The sequence below is a fragment of the Vigna angularis genome, chromosome 6 (genome assembly GCF_016808095.1).
Source record: "Vigna angularis cultivar LongXiaoDou No.4 chromosome 6, ASM1680809v1, whole genome shotgun sequence".
Classification (NCBI taxonomy): domain Eukaryota; kingdom Viridiplantae; phylum Streptophyta; class Magnoliopsida; order Fabales; family Fabaceae; genus Vigna; species Vigna angularis.
Window position 1 is genome coordinate 31,033,380 of NC_068975.1, and position 23,148 is coordinate 31,056,527.

Genomic DNA, 23,148 nt, shown 5'->3' on the forward strand with positions numbered 1-23,148 from the left:
TGCTGCCCTGTTTTCCAAATTGGTGGCCTTCTAGATATTATGTTATCAACATCATTATTACAAATAACTCATCGTATTGTTCCATTTTAAATTTTATCGTAATTTCATTTTCAAAAGTAATTTCAAACTAATAATTATCTGTGATGAAAAAAAAAATTAAGAGGCGAAATATTTTTTTATTCAAGTTAAAACAAGCGGGGAAATATATCATAAATCTTTTCAATATCATGAAAAACTATAATAAACAGGCATTTCAATATACAAATACATTATAAGGAGAGTTCATGATAGATAAATATATTAAAATAAACAAATTATATTGTTATTCTATAATAAAGTAATTAAATTGTCAAGTAATACACATCCCATATTCTTTTAATATTTTATTTGCCCTGAATAGATAGTAGTTGTTCTTAGGGCTGGGCAAAAATAACTGATCTGTACTGTACTATAGTTAACTATACTATATTATACTTAAAAAAACTGATCCACTTTTACTAAAAGTTCAGTATACTATTTTATGGTTTAGTTTTTAAAAACTGAACTAATAACAGTTTCGATTCAGTTAACTGTGAGAACTGTATCTACTCTTTTATCTTCTCTAGTTCCCGTCCAATTGCTCCGTCTTGCTAAGAAAAAGTTAATATTAATAAAAGAAACCGTTCAAATAAAAAATTAATAATGAATTTTTTAAGACAAAATATTTTTATCACAAAATTTTTATATTTTTTTATCAATAAACATATATTACTTTTTAAATAATATTATTTTAAGTAATAAAAGTAAAATATATTTTTTTTAATTTAATTTTATTAAATGATTAAGTAATATAAATCATAAAAAAAAGACTATATAAAAAATAATAATACTTTAAATATATTATATTCTTTAACATATTAATAAATATGTAAAAATATGTTAAAAAAACTTTTAATGATATTAAAATGTGTGTAAGCGCACACACTAAAATAACTATTTATTTTAAAAATTAACTTACTTTAAAATAAATATCAATATTATTATTTTTAAATGATAGTATTTTACATACTAAAACTAAAATATATTTTTTAACGTTAAATTTTATTAAATAAATATATAATGAAATATCATAAAAAATAGTAATGTAGTAAAAATAATTAATATTATAGAAATATCAAATGACAAAAAAATTAACAAACGTTATTAAGAGTAATTTTTCTAGTACCATCTTTTATTATATTATAATAATTAATAAATACTAGTTTAATTTTTACATAATAAAATATAAATAATAAATAATTGATTAATAAAATAATTTTACGAGGGAACAAAATAAATATAAATAAAAAATTATTTTAAAATAAAATAAGTAAATAAAAAGATAAAATAAATTATATACACATATAAAACAAAAAAATATAAATAAAAAATTAAAAAAATAAATATGAAAGTAAAATAATATTCATGACAAAATAAATATAAATAAAAAAATAAAAAATAAAATAAAATAAAATAAAATAAAATAAAATAAATAAATAAATAATAAAATAATTTCCATACACATATGATAAAAGAAATATAAATAAAATAGAAAATAATAATATCATATAAATAAAAAGTTAATGTGTAAGACACTTATGAATAAAATAAAATAAATATTAAAATAAATTTCAATTAAAAAGAACATGTATTGTTATACTATTCAGTTTAAAAACTAGTACAATTCAGTTTAAAATTATTATAGTTAGTAGTTCAGTTTAGTTTATATTGTAGTTTAGTACAATTTAGTATAGTTCAGTTCAGTCCAGTCTGATAAAACAAAAAACAGTTCAGTTCAGTTTGTCTGAACTGTTTTATAGTTCAGTTCAGTTTAGACAAATTAGTTTTTAGTTCAGTACAGATTTTAGTAGTACAGTGCAGTTCAGTTCTATTTGCCCACCCCTAGTTGTTCTCCTTATTACCTTAGTTTCTCTTGTTAGTCTCCAGCATATTTCAGACTGGAGTAGCAAAAAGGATATCTTTCATACCCAAACAGCGGGCATCAAGTTTTTAAATTTTTAAATTGGGTTAGAAATCTTTAAAATTTGACGCCGAATTAAAATTGAAATTTTATTTTATTTTAAATTTTAAAAAGAATAAATATAGTTATTATAATTCAATTTTAATAGATTTTTGTTCATAATGAGTTTTAAAATAATATTTGGATTGTTTACATAAATTTCAACTTAAATTTTAATTTAAAATACTATTTAACCAAAAAAATTAACATATTCAAGTTAAAATAATTATATTCATTTATTTTTAAAATTTAGAAGCTCAAATATATTAAAGTTTAAAACAATAATAAATTTTAATTTTATATATAAATTTATAAACTAAAAATATATTTAACTCTTTTCAAATGTTTAATTTTAAAGTGAGAATTTGTAAAGTGAAAAGTATAATAATTTTAAAGTGAGAATTTGTAAAGAGAAAAGTATAATTATTTTTATATTTTTCTCATTTTTTTATACTTTTTATACTATAATACGAACAGTTACATATAGATTGTCGTGGTGTGATTGATCGTTCAAAACATAAAAAAAAAGTTATTGATCAGAATTAAAATAAGTGAAATATTTAATTAACATAAACAATACACTAATCAAATTTAAAAGAAATTAGATAATTAGATCGACCACAATAAAAATATCTAATTAGCATAAACATTCCACTAATCAAATTTTTTTAAAAAAAATGAATGATAATTAGGTCAATTATAATAAAAAAAATTCATAAAGCTATAAATATAAGTGAAATATATTATTATTTAAACATTAATTATGCTTTTATTATAACATTAACTACTGATCAATTTAGATTGAGTTTAGTATCAATTTGAACACACAATAAGTAATCAAACTACACAAGACAAAATAATTGAAATGTACCGATTTAACTTTAAGAAAACTGTTTTATAAGATGATTTACTTTAATTCAATTTAAGTTTTTGAAATAACTATTTTTTCACAATCCTATTTAATGCAATAATAACAAAAATAATATATAATCTCACTAATTATCGACAAACTGAAAATCTTGGGTTATAATCAGAATATTACTTTTATATCAAAAGGGAAACAGATACATGAAACGCTGTGTTATTCTTTATATTTAGTTGTATAAAATTTACGAAAAATCTTCGAATCCGAAAATATTATCTGGCTTTGTGACTTTACAAACGCGTTTTTTTAACGGTTTAAAATAAGATGAGCCGAATAAGTTAGTGGATTAAATATCTCCAACCTATCTTCATTAAAAAGTTGAACTAAATGAACTAGCTCAAAAGATCCAATTTATATCACCACCAATAATAATTTTACTATATAAAGAGACTTAATTGTTTTTTGCAAGAAGCTTCTGATTTAAAGAAGGGATATACTCTGTGAAACATGTTTCTAGAATCAAGTTAGGTAGACCTAAGTGATTACATTTGACCACAGTCCCAAAGTCAATCTCAAACAATAGTTATTCAGAGATTTGTAGCAACATGCCAAACTTGTGTTTAAAATTGCAGATTTATAGTAATCACTATGAATTTATTTCAAAATCACATCAAAACACAAAAAGACAAATTTAACATAAATTATTAACAAAAATATCACTTCATAACTTTAATTCATACTAAATATTTGACTATACATACGATATTGAAAATAATATAAATCTATACATGATATACTTTGCACCTTTCGAGAATTAAATTAAAGGTAATAATTTAATTTGAATGTTATGTAAGGATGTAGCATTCTGAGCTGTCCACAACCCAAGTTGTATTTTAATATAAATATATTAAAACATAACTATATTGAAATTGGTTTTATCTAATGTAGAGAATATTGGTTTAATTCATACTTGCAGGTTTCGTTTTTCTGTAAAATATCTTTTTCTTATAAGACAATGATATTACGCTGAAAATGATATTTTTTTGAGAATGACTGAAAATAACTGACGAATTGCGCAAGTTGATTTCTTACGAATAATGAACAACTTGTCGAAAATGAAATAATAATTTCAACATCTCCAACACTTTGCCGACTATATCAGCAATGGAGTTTTGTAATTTGCACTATAAATAGAATTTTTAATTTTAAGAATAATTTGCACTGTTTTTGTAATTAGTGCGATTATTTAAAGTGGATAAACACATAATAAAATGAAAATACACTGAGCTTGATTTCAATGAAAACAAATACTACCTTTATAATGTTGATTAATTTTGGAGCTTTGTGACAGGGTAACGGTAGGGTAGGTTGTTAAAGCGTAATTAAAAGATTTAAAATGTTTAAGTGAGTGATAATTAAATAGACCTAGAAATTTATGCTGGAACAGGTGGTAATTAATTTCGTTGAGTTTAATTAGTTGAACTAACGAATGTCGTCCACGATAACGCGTGTTTGACCACAAATATGATAAAGCCACCAACTGACACATTGCATGAATAGGTGCAAAGTGTGGTTAGGGAGTTGGGAAGTTAAACACGCAAAGAAGTGAGATCACCAAATGTGGGCTTTACAACAATATCTATCATTAAGAAACCAAACAGTGTGTGAATTATTGTATTCACATTAACAAACTTACTTTTTAAACTTTTATCTATTCTCTTTATCAGACTATAATCATGCCTTTGCACACTTACTTTTTCTTACCACTCATTGCTCTCTCTGCTCGCATTTCTTTATAAGCTTTTTCCAAACAAAGAAAAACTATCTACGAATTGGTCGTCTTTCAACTATGTTTTCAACTCTACAAATCTCGAATGTTCTATTCTACACCAACAGTTATCAAATACTACTATTTCTAGTATGAATTCGATAGGAAAAATAAAGTTAATACCATAGAACATAATAATGGTTTAATAATACAAAAGAACTTTCAAATATACCGAAAATTCATGAATTGGTGACCACGTTTTATAATGAAAACTGATTTTCTCTTACTATTATTAGGATGACTAAATTTTAGACGTATATTTAAGGTTTGTATTTGTAAATTATTTTGACATTAATTTTAATTTTTCCAACATGTTTTCGGATAACATAATAATGTAGATTTGTCACTTTCTTAATTTAAAGCTTGAGTGCAACATTACTCGACTCCAATGTCAATCTATATCATCTGGCAAGTGTGTTATCCAATGCATACTCAATCAACGTCCAAACCCTACCATCTAACACATTTTGGATTGAATAACTTTTACTATGATCCTGCATTATGTTTGACCTTTTTTTTTCACTTAGAATTCATTTTAAAGTTAAAATTCAAAGTGCAAAGTTTGATTTTTTTTTCTTACTAAAAATATGACCGAAGAAAAAAATGCGGAGAGATGAAAGAGCAAGAAGAAGAGATGAGAGACTGGTAAAGTGAGAAAAGTGGGAAGAAGAATTGTGGGAGCAAAAACAACTATTTTCTCCTCAAATTTCTTAACCTTTTACAAAATTTCCTCTTTCCTTTCCTTTTAAATTAAATATATATTTTTTAAATATGAATTATATTTGATGTTATTATTTTAAGTCTTAAAAGAAATAAAAAAATTAAAATTGAACTAACATCGCCTAGATTTCTTATTTAATTTAAAGAAACGAATTTATTTATAATTTTACACAAAATGCGTGAAATTAAGAGAACGATTCCTAATAAAGAAAAGGTTGGCAATAGGTCAAATAATCCGATAGATATTTAAGACTTGGCCTATATGATCAAGTCAAATATTTTTCAAAAGAATAAACTAGTAAATGTTTTTAAAAATATATCTAGTTAAGATAGAGAGCTTCAAACTATTAAAAAACATTTTACATACCAATACATTTAAATAAATATAAATAAATTTTAGTGTAATTATTCTTTTTATAACATATTAAAATCTAACATTTCTTTATATTTTTAAAATACCATGGTAATTTACATAAAGATCCAAGTCTATGAGTTCATTAAAAAAATACGGTGTTGTAATAAAATCGGTTCTTAAAAGTTTATAATAAAATAAATTTTTAAATAAATGATTAGGATGACCAGAAGTAGATTTATATGTTATATTTATTTAAATATTTTTTAAAAATTACATAAATTTATGTTTAATAGTTATATATATATATATATATATATATAGTTGAATTTTGTGGTATTGTTAAAGATGGTTAGGATAAATATGGCATTTGAAATGAAGAAGGATGTGTTGACATCACAATATATTACGTGGTTGTCGAAAAATGAAAGAGCTTAGAATGCTACGGATAACCTCTCATTTACACCCCACGTGGGGGCTGTGTATCCAACACCTATAGATTCATTTTCCTTCCCATCCATTCAAAACGTTTATAGGCCACCACTACCATAATGCCTACGAATGAGATTGTGCTTCCTTTCTGTTCACATCCCACACGTTTTGAACCATTGCCAGATGCAATATAAGGATTTAATTAAAAAAAAAGTTTTCTTAACAATTTTTTAACAACGATAGTTTGTGATTTGTCCATTGAATATACGGATTATTAAAACATAAACATATAATCTATTGTAAAAAAAATTAGTTTTAAGAAATTGAGTTATTAGAAGTGGTTGGCAATAAAGTGGTAAAAACATGGTGATAATATTGTTGACTTTTACAGTGTTAGTGAGTTAGTAAATATCCCATGCATGTTGTAGAAAAAAATTGCATGATTATTTAAAAGAATTAGTTCCGTACATAGCGTGTGGTATTGGAGCGTACCAAGTACCAGTCGCGTATAAAACAAATCCCTCCCGTGTTGTCCTTTGCATCTCTTTATCTATTTCAACTTACAACTAAGATACACACTATACACTATTCTAAGACAATATAACTTTCATTTTCCAATTTTCTATGCTGTTTCTCAACTTGCTCTAACCATCACCACACTCAACTAACAGCGTCAGGCACACTATTACGACACACTTCCTTTTATCCATATTAATCCACCAAAGATAATAATTATTTTAGTTCTTTAAAGTTTTAGTTTCAAGACAGCATGTCACAGCAACTTTTTTTGTACACTCTTGTCTTTCTCCTTAATTTTTTTCGTGATCTCTGCAGTTGTCCCCACGAAAGCGTTTATTTTTGCAAAAATATGAAAATGAATACCGATTCTTCTTTTATCATAAAAAAAGTCTAGATCCTGAATCGAGTTGTTAACTTTTTCTGTAGCCCATAAAGAGATACAGCTATATGATATCTTCATCAGCAATTTGGTGCATGCAGAAGAATAAGAAAAAGTTCAAAGCGACAGATACACGAATGATGTATGCAGAAGAACAGAATCTACAACCCCATATGGAACAGTTGCATATGGACCTGGTTCCTGAGACACAAATTAAACAAATAGAGATTTTGTTCCTCTTCAATCGTACGAATCTCAAGCCAAAATGGCACCAAAAATTGGGACAATTCATTGGAGATTTTTATCAATTCAACGTATTAAAGTACTGAAATTAAATCTAAAATTTGGTATTGTATTCTAATACTGTACTATAGCAGTAAATCAAATATGATTATATCTAACTAAGCCGACTCAAGTATAATTTCAACATACTATGAATTGATGTTATATTTGTAAGTTACAACCCAATCTTTAATTAAAATATGTTGTATGTGAAAATATGTAACTGGTAAAGTCTCAAATATCTTAGGATAAACAAATGAGCGAGTGTGATGTCTATATAATAGATAGATTCTAAGTCTATCATGATTTTTGTCTTAAATTTAAGATATTTTGAGTTAGAGTTTGTTTGTTTTTTTATATTTTTGTATTAAAGTGTGATAATGTGTAGTTAAATTTTTGTTTTAAGTATATGTATATTTGGAGTCAATAGTAAAATGGCTGAGAGTTTTCTTTCTATTGTACAAATATTCACATAATATTATTATATTATTTGGTCGATAATAATTATATAGTTTTTTTTTACATTGAAAATTTTCACATTATATTATTTGTGTATTCTTAGGTTTATTTATTTTTTTATTAGTAGGGTGACTATAAAAAATAAAGAAGATACAATTTTTTTTTAACAAATTCACTTAATAGATAGGTGAATGGCTTAAAGTGATGGTAGAAAAATGGAAGCACAAACTTTTGGAAGATTCAAATGCAAAAGGATTACGGTAGGTAAACTGTGTAGATTTCATTTTTTACTTTATAAAGTGAGTGTTGTGTGTACTTTTAACATAATTAACACTTATAACAACCTCTTAAATATTCCTTAAGAAACAAGTGCAAAATATTTACTATTTTTTTTATATGAAGAACTAGTCAGAGATATGAGTCTATATTTTTTATGGGATGTTTTGTGTTATTCTCTATTGAACATTAACAATACAGGCATGTTAATACTTTAAAAATCCTTTTAATATATTTGAAAATATTAAAATCAATCTCAATGATTATATTTTAAAGACACAGTACAAGACCAGCACACAAAAAGTAAAAAATGATAGAAATATAGGTATATAATGAGGTTTTTTGGTGAGGAGTAGGCCGTTGAATGGCATGGTGTGGTCCCAATCTGAACTTTAATTATAATGTGTTTTGAAATGGAGTGACAGGTCCCCCATTCCCTTTTCTGGAACGTCATAGTTAGTCCTACCACTGGACCAAAACAAGCTTACCAATCAACCGTGCATAATGGAAAAAGCCCATCACTTTTCTCACCAAAATTCGGGTGGTCCAAACTCACCCTATCTTAAATTGGGCTTTCTATAAACTACTTTCACTTTATCACTTTCGTCCGCACAAACGTCACTGTTTTTTTTTGAGCTCAGATTATTTTTGTGAGAAAATGTGTTTGCCATGATTTTTATCTCTTCACATCTTCATGTGGAAACACTACACAGTCGCAAACAAATAATAGAGTTATAAATGCACAGTGTTAAAGCGTTTTTAGATGGTGATTCTCCGCTCTACTACTTTGAGAAAATAAATAATTTTGTATACATGTTCAGAAAGTGAATGAATGAGTACGAGGTTTACAATGTGGTAAGTCAATAATTTAGACGACTGATATGCTTCAGTGCTAGCCTACTCGGTTCCTTCCATAATCATGAGATGGTATGCTTGGAGTAGAATATCAATATATAAAGGAGGTGCATTTATGATTCCAACTCCAGGGTGTTTCAGAGGCCTTCAAGATGTTACATTTGCTAAGAAATAAAATAATTTATAGTATAAATAGAACAAAACTCATCTTATTCATATGCTTTAATAGAGTTGAATTGGACTTAAATTTTATTCTTTTCATATTGTATCAAAATTATTCAAAATCTATTTAATAGACTTGAATTTATTCTTTTAATATTCTGTTCTCATGTTTGCTATTTTTGTCAGTATTAAAAGATGGGTTAGAGATTTCACTATTTATAAATACAATGCATCTTATTTTACCTAATGAAATTAAATTAAATTTAAATTTCACATTCTTAACATCGTACGAGGAGAAAGCATTGGGGCTATATAATATTTCTTTCAATTCGGGTAGAGGTTTAAATAGGATTTAGGGTGCCAAGAGTTAAACTCTTTCCAAGAAACAATGTTGGTGTTGACAATAAAAGGAGGTCAATATTATGTTTCGTTAAATGGATCACTAGGAATAGTACCCAACAATTACCGGCATAATGGGCTACGGAATTGGGCTTGTCTAATTTATTATTACCCAGAAAGTAGTATTTATTCCTACACCACCCCATATTTCTTCATGCATCCCTTTATTTTTTAAAAATTTTAAAACTATTCACTTTCTTTCAAAAACTCAACACCTCATTTCTTTTTTTCAACGGATTTTAAAATTTATTGAAAGATTTTTCAAACCTTCAACAAATTTCAAAATCCGTTAAAATTTTAAAAAAGAATTTAACCCATTTTGAAATCAGTTGAAAGAAAAGTCTTCAATAAATTTCAAAATTTAATGAAATTTTCTTCAACACATTTCAAAATTTGTTTATTTTTGAATTGTGGAAAAGAAAAAAAAATGAGATAATATAAGGAGAAATACTCTTCCATAAAGTATGTTTTGACTTTCCCATCATGGAGGTATTTTGTAACATAATCTTTATGGAAATATGGGACAAGAAAAAGAAATTGTTTCTTTAATTTTGAGTCGCGCTTTTAAGATGCATTAGTACCAAAGTTACGAAAACAGAATTGTGTGCAGTATTACATATGATGTTAGTGATTTAAAGAGAAAATATAATTACTAGAATAGCAGTAGATATTGGGACATGAGAAACAAGAAAAGGGTTGTTAAGAAGCCCGTTATAGACGCGAAGCATTGCTTTGACCTCTAAAAACATTTCGCACAGAATATTTCCAGCAATAAATTTGCTTTTGAATAATTTGGTAGGTTCAAATCGTAGCTTCTAATAGAGATTCAACCGTTCCTTGGTCCTTTTTTCTAAGAGAAAGATCTCACGTTGAATATTTGATAACAGATCATCACGTTAATCTCCCAAGCAACACGCCACTCGAAGGAAAAGTTGATGCGGTGCCGAATTCTATGCACAATATTCAAATAATGAAATTGCTAATTCAAAGATTAATTCTTTATCCTCCTTTAACTGATACCAATTAATTGACTTTATATTTTTCTTTCATCAACAAAATGTGAATATATAAACATAAGGGGTGTTTGTCCGTACACATGTGAAGACACAACCTTCCCTAGCTACGTCAGAGGGATTACAGCCTATTTTACCTGTTAGGCATTTAAATGTTATAATAACCAAAGAAATGCTGTACAATATGAACCTATCTGTAGTAGCCCAATATAAATATCTTGTTTCAACATATTGAAAATTTCATATAATAAAAGAATAAAGAGAATTTGAGATTTATCTAAAAAAAATAGGATGAAGGATATCAATCCCGGTTAATAAAAGGTATTCATTTTCTTAATTATTATATACCACGACCACCATGCACTTTACTTTATCCTTGTTGAATATTTCCTCTTAAAAACACACGAGTTATATTGTCTCCATAGATTTGAAGACCGTCACAATCTCCATTCAGTTTTCCTTTTTAATCTCAACCTGAAAAATGTCAGTAATAGTACATTTTCTATTCATTTGAAATAGCAGTAAAAACATTCATCCAATCGTAACAGTTTTGTCATAAACATGGACAAATTTTCATACATATAAAAGCCTTTTATTTGAATAAAATGTTAAACCATTAGACTAGAGACTCTGAAAATGAGGATTAACGTTAATTCATACTTTACGAAAGCTGAGGATGTTTCTCTTTTTCTTTGTGTTTTTCTTCTCACGGACTAGTCTAGTCATCCTTGGACATTATACAGACGAAATAACCCACAGCCACTCCTACAATAACCCCTTCTTCCCTCTCTCCCTCTTCAGAACAAGGAGATAAACAAGGAAGTGTAAGGTGTAGAAACATGGTTGGAAAGTTGAAGCTTGCGTTATTTATGTTAGTCTCTCTTCTTCTCACATCCTCAGTACAGTCACAGACATGCATGAATCACACCTTCACAGACAACAAGGTCTTCACCTCATGCCGCGATCTTCCCCACTTAACGTCGTACCTTCACTGGACCTACGACCAGGCCACAGCCAAGTTGGACATGGCATTCAGACACGCCGGAATCAACGCTTCGGATAGGTGGGTTGCATGGGCCATCAATCCCAACAACAACCTCGATTCAGCTATGGTTGGAGCACAGGCTCTGGTGGCTATCTCAGAATCCGGTGGTGCCCCAAGAGCATACACTTGTTCCGTCCAAGGTTACTCAACCCAGTTGGCAGAGGGAAACATCTCTTATCCTCACTCTGGCCTCACGGCTACCCGTCAGAACAGTGAGATCACCATCTATGCCACCCTCACTCTTCCAAACGGCACCACCAATTTGGTCCACCTTTGGCAAGATGGTCCTCTTTCTGCTTCTACTCCTTCACAGCATCAACTTGCAACTTCTAACCTCCAAGCCAAGGAAATCTTGGATCTTCTCTAGTTCAATGCATCCAAGATCAAGTGGGAAGTATATATTCACTTAGAACAAAGAATAAATTAATGTAAGTAACTGGCTTTCGCAATCTTTTTTGCGTGCTTCTTGTTAATTGGCTTCCTTTATGTGCATGATTTGTTTTGTGCATGTGCCTGTGTTGAGGAATCGCATGACTTAATTATATCTATTTGTTCGATGTGTTTATATTCATGCCGAATATTAATGCCAAATACGTAAAGTTTTGTCCTTTGGTTTGACTACTCTGCAAGTCTTCAGTGCCTGCATGATATAAGATTGGCAACGGAGAATTTAAAGTCAAACTTTTGGAATAAAAAAGCTTTTTTAACAAATCACATCTGTATATTTTATCCCATGTATTCTTCACGTTATCTTTTCTCCTAAATCGAGTCTCAACGCGTATATAAATATCTTTTAGGCTTTCTTGACTTGGATGATTTAGACAAGAGTGATTGAATAGATTTAAAAATAAATTTTATATAAATTTATTTAAATAAATTTGGAAGCGAGTGAATTTGAAAGTAATTTTTTTTAATATGTTAAATCAATTAAATCTTACACTAATTCTTATAAATATGTTTTTAAATCTATTCTCATTTACTTCCAAATTTATTTAAATAAATAAAAAAAAATTATCTTCAAATCCTCTTAAATCCATTCAATCACTCTCTCTCAAATTCATTCAAGTAAAAAAAGGTTAGTTTCGACTTTTAAGAGATGAGAGTTTTCGAATTATATAAAGAATAATACAGTTCTATAACCTGACTCAAATTGTTATGTTTCTTTTGCAGGCAAATAAACAGACACCCATACATTTTGTTCCTTTCCTTCTGCAGAAGAATAACGATGTTACATCCCTCGTGCAGCCAGAATCTATAACCCATGAGGAAGTGGACGTTTTTCATTTTGCTTTTGTATGATTCAATATATAGTTACATTTATAAGACTATAATAAATAACACTTGATCTATATGTATTCATAGATATATTGTATATATTATTACTATTCTTAAATGTGATAATTTAATTCACGCATATTATTGTATCTATACAATATATATATATATATATATATATATATATATATATATATATATATATATATATATTTGTTAGCAAACAAAAAAAATTGTTAGTAGAAAAAGTGGAAGTAATAATTTTATTTAATAAAAAGGAGGAGCATCCCTTGCCAAACCATTACAAAATTAAGAAGAGAAACGAATTCATGATGACTAAATGGTTTTTTTTACCACTACAAAAAATTAGATTTTTACCGGGGGTTATTTTTTGCGTTTCCGGCGGTTTTAACCCCCAGAAAATATGTTACCCGCGGTTAGAAAAACCGTTGGGAAAACCTGCGTCGCTAAGTAATTACCGGCGGTTTTTTGCAGAACCGCCGGAAATAACGGGGGTTTTCAAAAACCGCCGGAATTACCAGGGGTTTTGTGAAAACCGCCGGTATTAGCAGAGGTTTCGAGAAAACCGCCGGTATTAGCGGGGGTTTCAAGAAAACCGCCGGTATTAGCAGGGTTACTGAAAAACCGCCGGAACTAACTGGGGTTCTCCCAAAACCGCCCCTAATTTACATGATTTAGTTAACCGGGGTTTTAAAACCACTGGAAATGTATCCAGTTAATTTTTTTTTATTTTTTTACTGTATTAAAATTAGATTATAATAAAAATGGTTTTATTGAGAAAACAAACAATAAATTAATATGAACTAAAATTGAATAATATTGTATAAAATAAACATCATTCATACAACTAATTGTTCATACATAAAAATTATAAAGAAAGATGTTGATTACATATGTTCTATATATATATGTTCAATACATATATTCAATACAAATGTTCAGTACTAAAAATGACTCATAAAGATATTCAATAACAATATCTAATTTTCTTCGTCTTCATTACATCCATTGTTTGGTACACTCCCTTAATCAGATACCTACAATATAAAAATGAAATCACAAAAAATTAGTTGACTTTTGTTTTGCAGAAAATAAAGTTTCAACTGAACAAGCATGGGAGTTAAACCATTCAAGTCAGCTAAAGCAAAGAATTATAAACTAGCTGCAGCTGCGTAGCTTTAGTTTACTATAGTTCACCTGTAATCAGGAGCAATCTTGTAAGTTTCCAGCAAATGTGTTCCACTTCTTTGCCTTTCAATAAAATACATGCACAAATTAGTGACAATCTAAACTATGAAGGATTGATATATTAACAGGCGTTAAACGTGTGCCAATCTGCATTATTTTGTCATTGGTAATGCAATTATATTTTGCTATATCACATAATGATAAATAACCTTTTTATCATCACGTCAATGATATTTTCATAGCTATATATATATATATATATATATATATATATATATATATATATATATTCAACAAATGAAACACTGATATAAATACTGTAAATTTAATTATATCAGTTGTGTGTTAAATTATATGTACAGTACACACATGCATTTCTAAGATCAAGAATATGGTTGACATTTGCAGGAACAACTTGGAGCACAAACTCCCCAACAAAACTGTTATCTACCATATTACCATAACATATATATTACGAATTTAGCTCTGGACAAAACAGCATTACATTTTGATGATAGTGCGTTAGGAATCTTAGGAGAATTAAATGCTAAAAGAGAAGGGTTTATAATTTTTTCATTAGAATTTTTTTGAGCATGTCAAAACCTAACTGAAATGCACGTTTACTTCTGAAAAACACCACCTCCATGTTCTTCTACTACCAAAATGCAGAAAAATTATAAACATGTAATACTCTCTCTCATCTCATTTCCATATATGTTCTTTAGTTATCATATCACTTATAATATTTATTATTATTATTATTATTACTATACATTATCCAAAAAATGGAGTTAATCACTTATAATGTTAGTTTTCCACTAAATCAAATTAAGAGCTCAATCAATCACAACAATCCCATCACGAAGGGTTAGCAAACATGGAACACATACTTTATACGAAGTAAATAGAACACATAATCTCGAATTGGAGAGAAATTGTGTGAGAGTGTTTCTAGTATAACATTTTCTGAAATAAATGATTGAGGACAAAATCTAAAGAAAGAAGAAACACCCCCACTTAAAGTACACTTCTAAGCTCTTAAGCTTTTGCAACTTCTCTAATTCTTTAATTTGAAGTATACTAATAGTACTAAGAACAAGAATAAGCCGTTATTAATTAAAACACTTAATAAAGTTGTCTGTCGCTGAAGAATGTCTTAGTCGACCAACATATAAGAACAAATCCCAGATCATCATAAATAAGACATAAAAGTAAGCAAAATTGAAGCAAATCCAGTCTGTATTCAATCGGAAAGCTATGAGAAGAATGATTCTCTATTTCTAACTTTCTTAATTAAAAAAGTTCTGGGTCAACTGAAAATAAATACATAATTAAGATGCTAGCTAAAGATCAACCACAGAATAGAATACAAAGTTTCTTATCCGTTTCAAGTACAACTACACAACAATAATAGATTTAACATTCAATTTAAACTAGCAGACAAAGCACACACTGGTTTGTTTATTTTTCACTCGCATGACCCACATTGTTCACTTGTATTAACCTGCAACAAAAGGGAAACTTAATCCCTTACTTGATTTGATTTTTTTTTCTTTTTACATTCTAATAAAATCAAATTATAGGTGATTGATTCACTCAAACCTCACACAGATAAGCTACAATAAAAAGTATCGATTCTCCTTGTTAGATAGCACCAGTACTATCAATCAATGTCGGAGAATGAAATATCACTTATCTCCAAACAAGTATCCAAGCGATGAATGACCAACGGGAACCGATTTGACTTTTGTCGATGGAAGATCCTGTAATACATATATATATATATATATATATATATATATATATATATATATATATATATATATATATATATATATATATATATATATATAGAGAGAGAGAGAGAGAGAGAAACTATATTAACGAAAAACCTATAATTAAGATGATCATGAAGGTTAATAAAATGGGAGATTATCTTACAGTCTTGGATCCTTTTTGGGGAAGATGAACCAGTTAAGAATAAAACCAATTACACAGATGTTAAACTATGCTGACCACTCGTCACCGCTGATTCACAACTTGTGTCTTTGGTTCCCTGTGTAGTCTGCGTCGAAAGCACCATGTTAAAACATTTATATACAAAAACTATGAAAGAGTAAATGAACATTGAAAATTGAGCATGCAATTGCTAAAACTACACAAATTAAAAGAGAAAATCAAGCCCTGGAGTCTTTTACATTGGGCATCATTACTTATAAAGCCCCCCAACAAAAAATAAATCTTACACTTTGAGTGTGTTGACGAAAATAACCATTTTCATACACCAGTTGAGACACTTGTTTCTGCAACCTATCGTTCTCCTCCATGAGCAATTTATTCATTGTAGTCAACTTCCTATTTACATTATTTCCACAGCAGCCAATTCAAATTCTCACTAAGACCTTCTCCTTCTTTAGCTTCCTACCATAACTCCTAACCAAGATCCAACGCACATAGTTTTATCAAGAAGCAACCGGTTTCTTCCACGGCTGCTTCACTAATGTGAAAGTGTGAATCGTCTCTATTATTGTGCGCGAGCAAGTGCTCCTACAAAAAGAGGAAGAAGAAACGTGAAACCAAACCCTAGCTCGTTCTCTCTACATGTTCAGATTCACTCTTTGCTTTGCTCACAACTTTCATTGCTTCCCCACTCTGTAGCAAGACCGTCACTGTTATTTTTAAAAATATTACTAAACTAAACAAGAATAAGAAATTTTGGAGAATGAAGACAAGACCGGTCGTGGATGGAGATGAAGAAAGGCCCTGACTTTTCACGAGCGAAGGAAATAGGAGTGGAGCTGGCTGCACCAGTGCCGTTGCCGGACACCATGCTCGCCGGCAGTGATTCCAGGAGGAGATGTGCGATGGCTGGCTTCTCTGTTGGTTAGAGGGTCATAAAAGAAAAGAAGATGAAGCGTTAAAGGTTTATTTTGGAGAAGACGAGCAAGCGGTGTAAAGAGGGAAAATGAAAAAATATTAGCGCGGTGTAAAGAGGAAAAATGAAAACATATTTTCACTTGAAAAGTTTTTGAATAAAAAAAATAATTTATTTGCGGTTTTAAATGAACCGCGAAAATTTCCAGAGGTTTTTAAAATAAACCATCGAGAATTTCAGAGGTTTCTGAAACCTCCGGTAATAAACCCCTCCTATAAAATATTATTTTTGTAGTATACCCATCTCATGTACCTTTGTTTCTCGGTAAAATACCATAATGAAATAATTTTTTTTAGAGTAATATTCTTTGACACATCTAAATATTTTATATTAGTTTAACATTACTTTTTCTTGTTTTTCAGTCTTTTTTTTTTAAAATATAAAAATTTATACTTTTATGATCATTTTATCCTTGTATTATATGTCAAATGAATGTAAAAATGTGTTATAGTACCATTAATTCTTTTTTTATTACAAATTTTTGGTATAAGTCGTGGTTTGAGGAAGCGATTTTATTATAACTTAAGTAAAAGTTGTGAACTATGATTACAATATTTGCGGAAAAAGAAAAATCTTGTTTTAAGGTTACACTTTGCTTAGTGAAATAGTGAGTATTGGACACAAATTCCAATTTTTTTTGGCATTAGAAGTGTGTGTTTTGAACATAACTTGTAACATGAAATCAAACCAAATGAGAATAACTTTCCATGGCTAATTTTTAATTGAAAATGTGATATGAGGACACGTTTTTATTACACCAAAACCTGTAATAAAAAAATTGTATATTCCAATATTTCAAAAAAAAAAAAAGTACACCAAATAAGTAAATTTGTCATACTAAGTGGGTTAATTGATCCCAAGGTAAATTGACCTTATTTAAAATATTTGAACCAAATTTAAGTTTACTTATATTTATTTTGAGTTAAATAAATAAATTTAACTAAGTATTTGATTAATTAAAATTAAATAATTAACAAATGATTTATTTCGTTTATGCTTTTATTTCTTTTTATCAAAATCATGTTAGATTGAACGTTGATCACAATGTTAAAAGTTATAATATTTAATTACGATGCAACATTTTCTATTTAAAAACCTAATAGTCTAAACGTCATAATTGAGTTTTAACTTGACTCACTTTTCCTTGTTCTTTTGAGTGGATTTGAGGGAGGGAATTTGAGAGGATTTGAAGATAAATTTTTTTGTCGTTTATTCGAGTGAATTTGGAAATAAAATTTGTGAGAATTAGTATAGAATGGTATTGACGTGACAAATTAAAAAAATTTATTTCCAAATTCATTCTCATTTACCTCCAAATTCACTCAAATAAACGACAAAAAACAAGGTCTTAATCTCTGTCGCACGACAATTAATGTTACATTAAACAAATAATACTAACAAATATTCTTCATAAGGAAAAACTAACAAATATTAAAAGTAAGGAAATATTGATACAAAATATTTAATAATATGCTACTATACGCAAAAAAGTTAAAAGATTGTAGTATTTGTCTTTTTAAATATAGCTAGTGTATAGGATTCAATTGAGTTGGAAAGGAATATACTTTTTATGCATGTTTTTATTTATATTTTATCATATTAAAAGAATAAATTTTTCAGAAAATATATAATTCTACAAGAATAAGTTAAAAGAATGATTATTTTATGTAAAGAAAATATATATTACTTTTAAGTGGAGAATTTATATAATTAATTACATTTTTTTATTAATTTTAATAAGGGTTAAATATGTTTTTGATTAAAAATTTAAATTAGTCAATCTTCAAAATTTTGGTCCAATTTAGTTCCTCAAAATGTATGTATTTAATCTTTTTAATCAAATTTTGTTAAGTTTATATGATGTTTCAAACCTATTTCACGGTAACATATGTGCTATTTACATTTTTTATTTAATATTAGTTGAGAAACGCATTTAAAATTTTACTAAATAAATTAAATTTATCCAAAATTTTAAAGAGAGATTGATTTTAATTTTTACATTAAAAAACTAAAACCATATTTAATCGTTTTAATAATTATGAAATTGAATTATTTGTTTTTTTTTTCACTGTAACAATTATTTATGATGAGTAATTTTTAAACATAATTGAGTCAATAAAGTCGATTGCATTTATAATCTTAAAGAAAAAAATAGTGTGAAAAAAAATGAACGCTATTAATTATGAAATAGTGGTCAGATTTCCTGAACACTTTTAATCCAAAAATAATGTTTTAATGTATTTGTGGGATATATTTTGTATGCATGTTTAGAAGAAAGATAAAAATTTAGCGAAAGATGAAAATAGTTAAACAATATGTTTGATGTGAATGTCATGAGGCGTATTGAGTAGTGAATAGGAGTGAAAAATGGTGAGGATTGAAAGGGAGAACACATGAGAATTGTCTTGTAATAAGGGTGAGAGAAGAGAACAAGTAAAACAAAACATCAACCAAAAAACATAAAAGACATTTCTAGAATGGTTGGAGTTAAAAGCACTTGGTCAGGATTGATAGAGATGTTACAATAACCTTGTCCAATCCACCAAAGATCTTCTTATTCTGAAACTTTCAGCTCACCTACCATTACACACACATAATGTCCTTTTATTAACTATTACTTTAACGCAATCAAATATTATAAGGGAATGTTAATGGACAATTACCTTAAACACTTGAGACTTGACTAAGCTATCTTCTACAACCCTTTCAAATTTACTAATCGTAACTTGTAATCAAGTTTTCACCCTAAATTTTCCACTGGTCATAATTAATGAGTCAATTTTCCAAGCAACACGCCAAAAAAACAGGGGTGTGCTGGGACTAAGAAAAAGTTGGTCATCTAAAATAAAAGTCTTCCTAATAATATATCAACGAAGATGACGAATTCATGGCTTAATATTCAAATGCAACTATTTTGGAGCTTTTCAACTTTTCCGCATCTAACATGCTTAACTACGTCTCTTCTTTAGACTATTTTATTAATAATTTTCCCTGCAAACCAAATATAAGACACATACATCTCTTTTCTTTTATTGGTTAAGAAAATTCAGAAAGAGTTAGACCTTCATAAATACGGTCAAACTGAACAAATTTAAAGTAAGTTCAGTTCAAGATGAGATAAATAATATATAAATAGAAGATTCTATTTTTTCTTATTATAATTCCTTATATATTTGTTTGTAATTCATTACTGTTGAATTTTCTTAATGTCTATTATCAAGAACGGTGTCAGAACTTGATTTATTTTAGTAAAAACTGAGAAATTTAAAAAAAAAATGAAATTGTAAAAATATTTGTTGTGAATATATATATATGAAATTAGAGTTTATATATAGTATAAAGTAGATGTCTTTGTATTGTAATTTTTCTCGTGATTTACATAATAATATAGCTTTTTGGATTCTTCTAAAAAATCTAATTAGCTACAAACATAAGAAGGAGAAGATGCATGTAGTTTTCTAGTTTATAGAATAGAAGTATCAAACGTTACTTTTCCTTTATTTTTTGTTGGGTTTGAAATATTCCCACGCCGTGATTATAGAAAAAATGTTTAAATTAGAGGTATTAAAGTAGATTCTGTCATCGTTAATTAATATAAAGAAAGATATTATTTAGGCCATTAGGGTCCCCTTCTACATGTTTGCTTGACTTCCACAAAATGACTTCAAACATGTTTCCAGTAAGCGTCTTTCTTCCGTTACTTTTCTTTAATATTCGATCAAAATGCATGGTTTTGAAATTCTAAGAGTCTTACTATTATGTTACTAAATATTTGTTTAACTCCAACTTGGTTGATAAAATCTATTATGACTGTCACAAATATGCACACTTTTTTCTTCAATGTTAGAATCAGCATTCACGTAGTGCTTTCGAAAGTTTCTGTCACAGATTCATAGTCTTACAATTACGTATGCATAAGGCTGCGCAACGTATTTACATGTATATGGTCATGGATCATATGGTTGAACAAATCAAACAAAAAACTGAATGAGAACTGAGATTATATATCAACTATTAAGAAGTTGATTTCAAACTCAATTTAATCTTATAAAATGGATTTACGCAGTGATATTTGTATTTATTTATATAATATAAATTTATTCATGTAGATTTTCAATACATTTTTTTACCTCGAAACATATATTAGATATTAACATTGGTTTATAGTAATCCAATAATAAATGACACATATGTCTAACTATCAAATAACAAATTAAATTTAGTTTAGATAAATTTTATATAATTGTAAGAAACCTGACTTTAAATTTAACTAAATTTTATAAAATCAATTTAAAAATAAAATTTACAATCACCTTTTATATATTTAAAATAATTTTATATCTCTAATTAATATAGATGTCCAACATTAATTAATAAATGTTAAATTTTAAACTTCAGTCTAGGACTCTACGTAATAAAATAGAGTTAAAACGCTTAAGAACATGAACGTGTTTCCAGGAAAAAAAACAACTTCTTTGACACGATTTCATAAATTAATTTTAATTTGGATTTCTAAATATTATTGAGCATTTTAATTAGTGGGGTGCATAATTGTCTCCCTAACTCAAGATTAAAGAACTACAAGGTTTGACGATATCGGGTATTGTTTTAACCTTTTCTTTTATCACCTGTGTTTAGATAACTTTTAGTTTTTTGTTACTTTAAATTCTAATGGTTTTTTAAAGATGATAAAAACTTCAGGTGATTTTTACCTTTTTATTAATTTCATAATTAATAAATACATATATATTATTATGGATATTTTTATTTAATTTTATTATCAATGTAATGAATAAATAAACTGATTTTACAATGTTATTTAATCATAAATTATTGATGATATGAGTTTTTGGGTAATTATTATAAATTTTAACAAACTTACCGAAATTATTTTATATTTTCAATGTATAATATATATTTTTTAATTTATCTAATAACGTTATATTAGTTATCTATAATTAATTTTAAAACATATGTTTTTCAATCATCGTTATTTATTATATCATTTTTAGTCATACTTCAGTTCATTTTAATTAACATAATAAAAATATGATGTCTTCTGAAAAGTATGTTATTTTTGCTTTATTTTAATTTTAAACCACAGATATCTCAACATATGTAATATAACACGAATAATATAAATATCTTTATAATTGATGTATAAATGTAAATGAAAATATTTTATAATTAAAAAAATAAAATTATGAAGACTCCAAAATATATTTTTATCAATGAATTAAAATAAAAAAAAGTACATAAAAGTATTATATAACATGCTGTCATTTTATATTTATTAATTGTTTTAATGAATAACTTTGTTAAATATTTGTAAATTAATAAACTAATCTAACAGCTCTTATTTTTTAGTTAGTCTTGTAGTTTCAATTATTTTTGTCAAAAGTATGGTTGAAGTCTGTATGTAAGACTTGTCCCAGACGCAGTATTATCTAAAGTTAAAAAGTTAATGCCTATTTAACAACTTAATAAAAAATAACTTATAATTTGAGTTAAGTTACTTTTTAGGAAGACTTTGAAGATATTATCTAATTCAAAAAATTTACTGAGTGTATTTTGATCCGAAATTTGCAATCTGTTATCGTTTAAAATAATTATCATGTTTTTCTGATATCTTATCTGTTTTGGAGAGTAAAATTTTATTATGATTTGGTGTTAAAAAACATCTTGAAAAAATAAAAAAGATAAAAATATATTTAAAATATTTAGATCTTAACTTTTAAATATTAATAAAAATATATATTTTTAATCTAATTTAAACATAATGTTATCGGTTCCACAATAAATATCCATTTTAATTTTACTAAATAACATTATTAGAATTAATCATCGTTATGATAAAAATATATTAATTATAATATTATTTTTGATATAAAATTTTCTACATTAACATGATTCTTATTTATTCATTGCATACATTATTAATAAAAAAGTAACAAAACCAAGAAACTATATATACTTTCTTTTTTCTGAACATTTATTTTAAATATATGATACCAGTGTTTATACTTTTCACGAAAAAAAATACTAATTGTAATGATTTTGTTATCTAATGTTAGAAGTTTAGATGATAAACCATGCTAATAAAAG

The 23,148-nt window shown here is 27.2% G+C and overlaps 1 protein-coding gene across 1 annotated transcript; it reads left to right on the top strand.

Annotated features, from left to right (window-relative positions):
* Window positions 1-11,260: 11,260 nt before the first annotated feature.
* On the top strand, window positions 11,261-12,998 carry LOC108342682 (cytochrome b561 and DOMON domain-containing protein At5g47530). Its single transcript, XM_017580476.2, has 2 exons — window positions 11,261-12,052; window positions 12,795-12,998. The coding sequence occupies exon 1, from the start codon at window positions 11,419-11,421 to the stop codon at window positions 11,989-11,991; it is 573 nt and encodes a 190-aa protein (XP_017435965.1). The 5' UTR covers window positions 11,261-11,418; the 3' UTR covers window positions 11,992-12,052; window positions 12,795-12,998.
* Window positions 12,999-23,148: the final 10,150 nt, after the last annotated feature.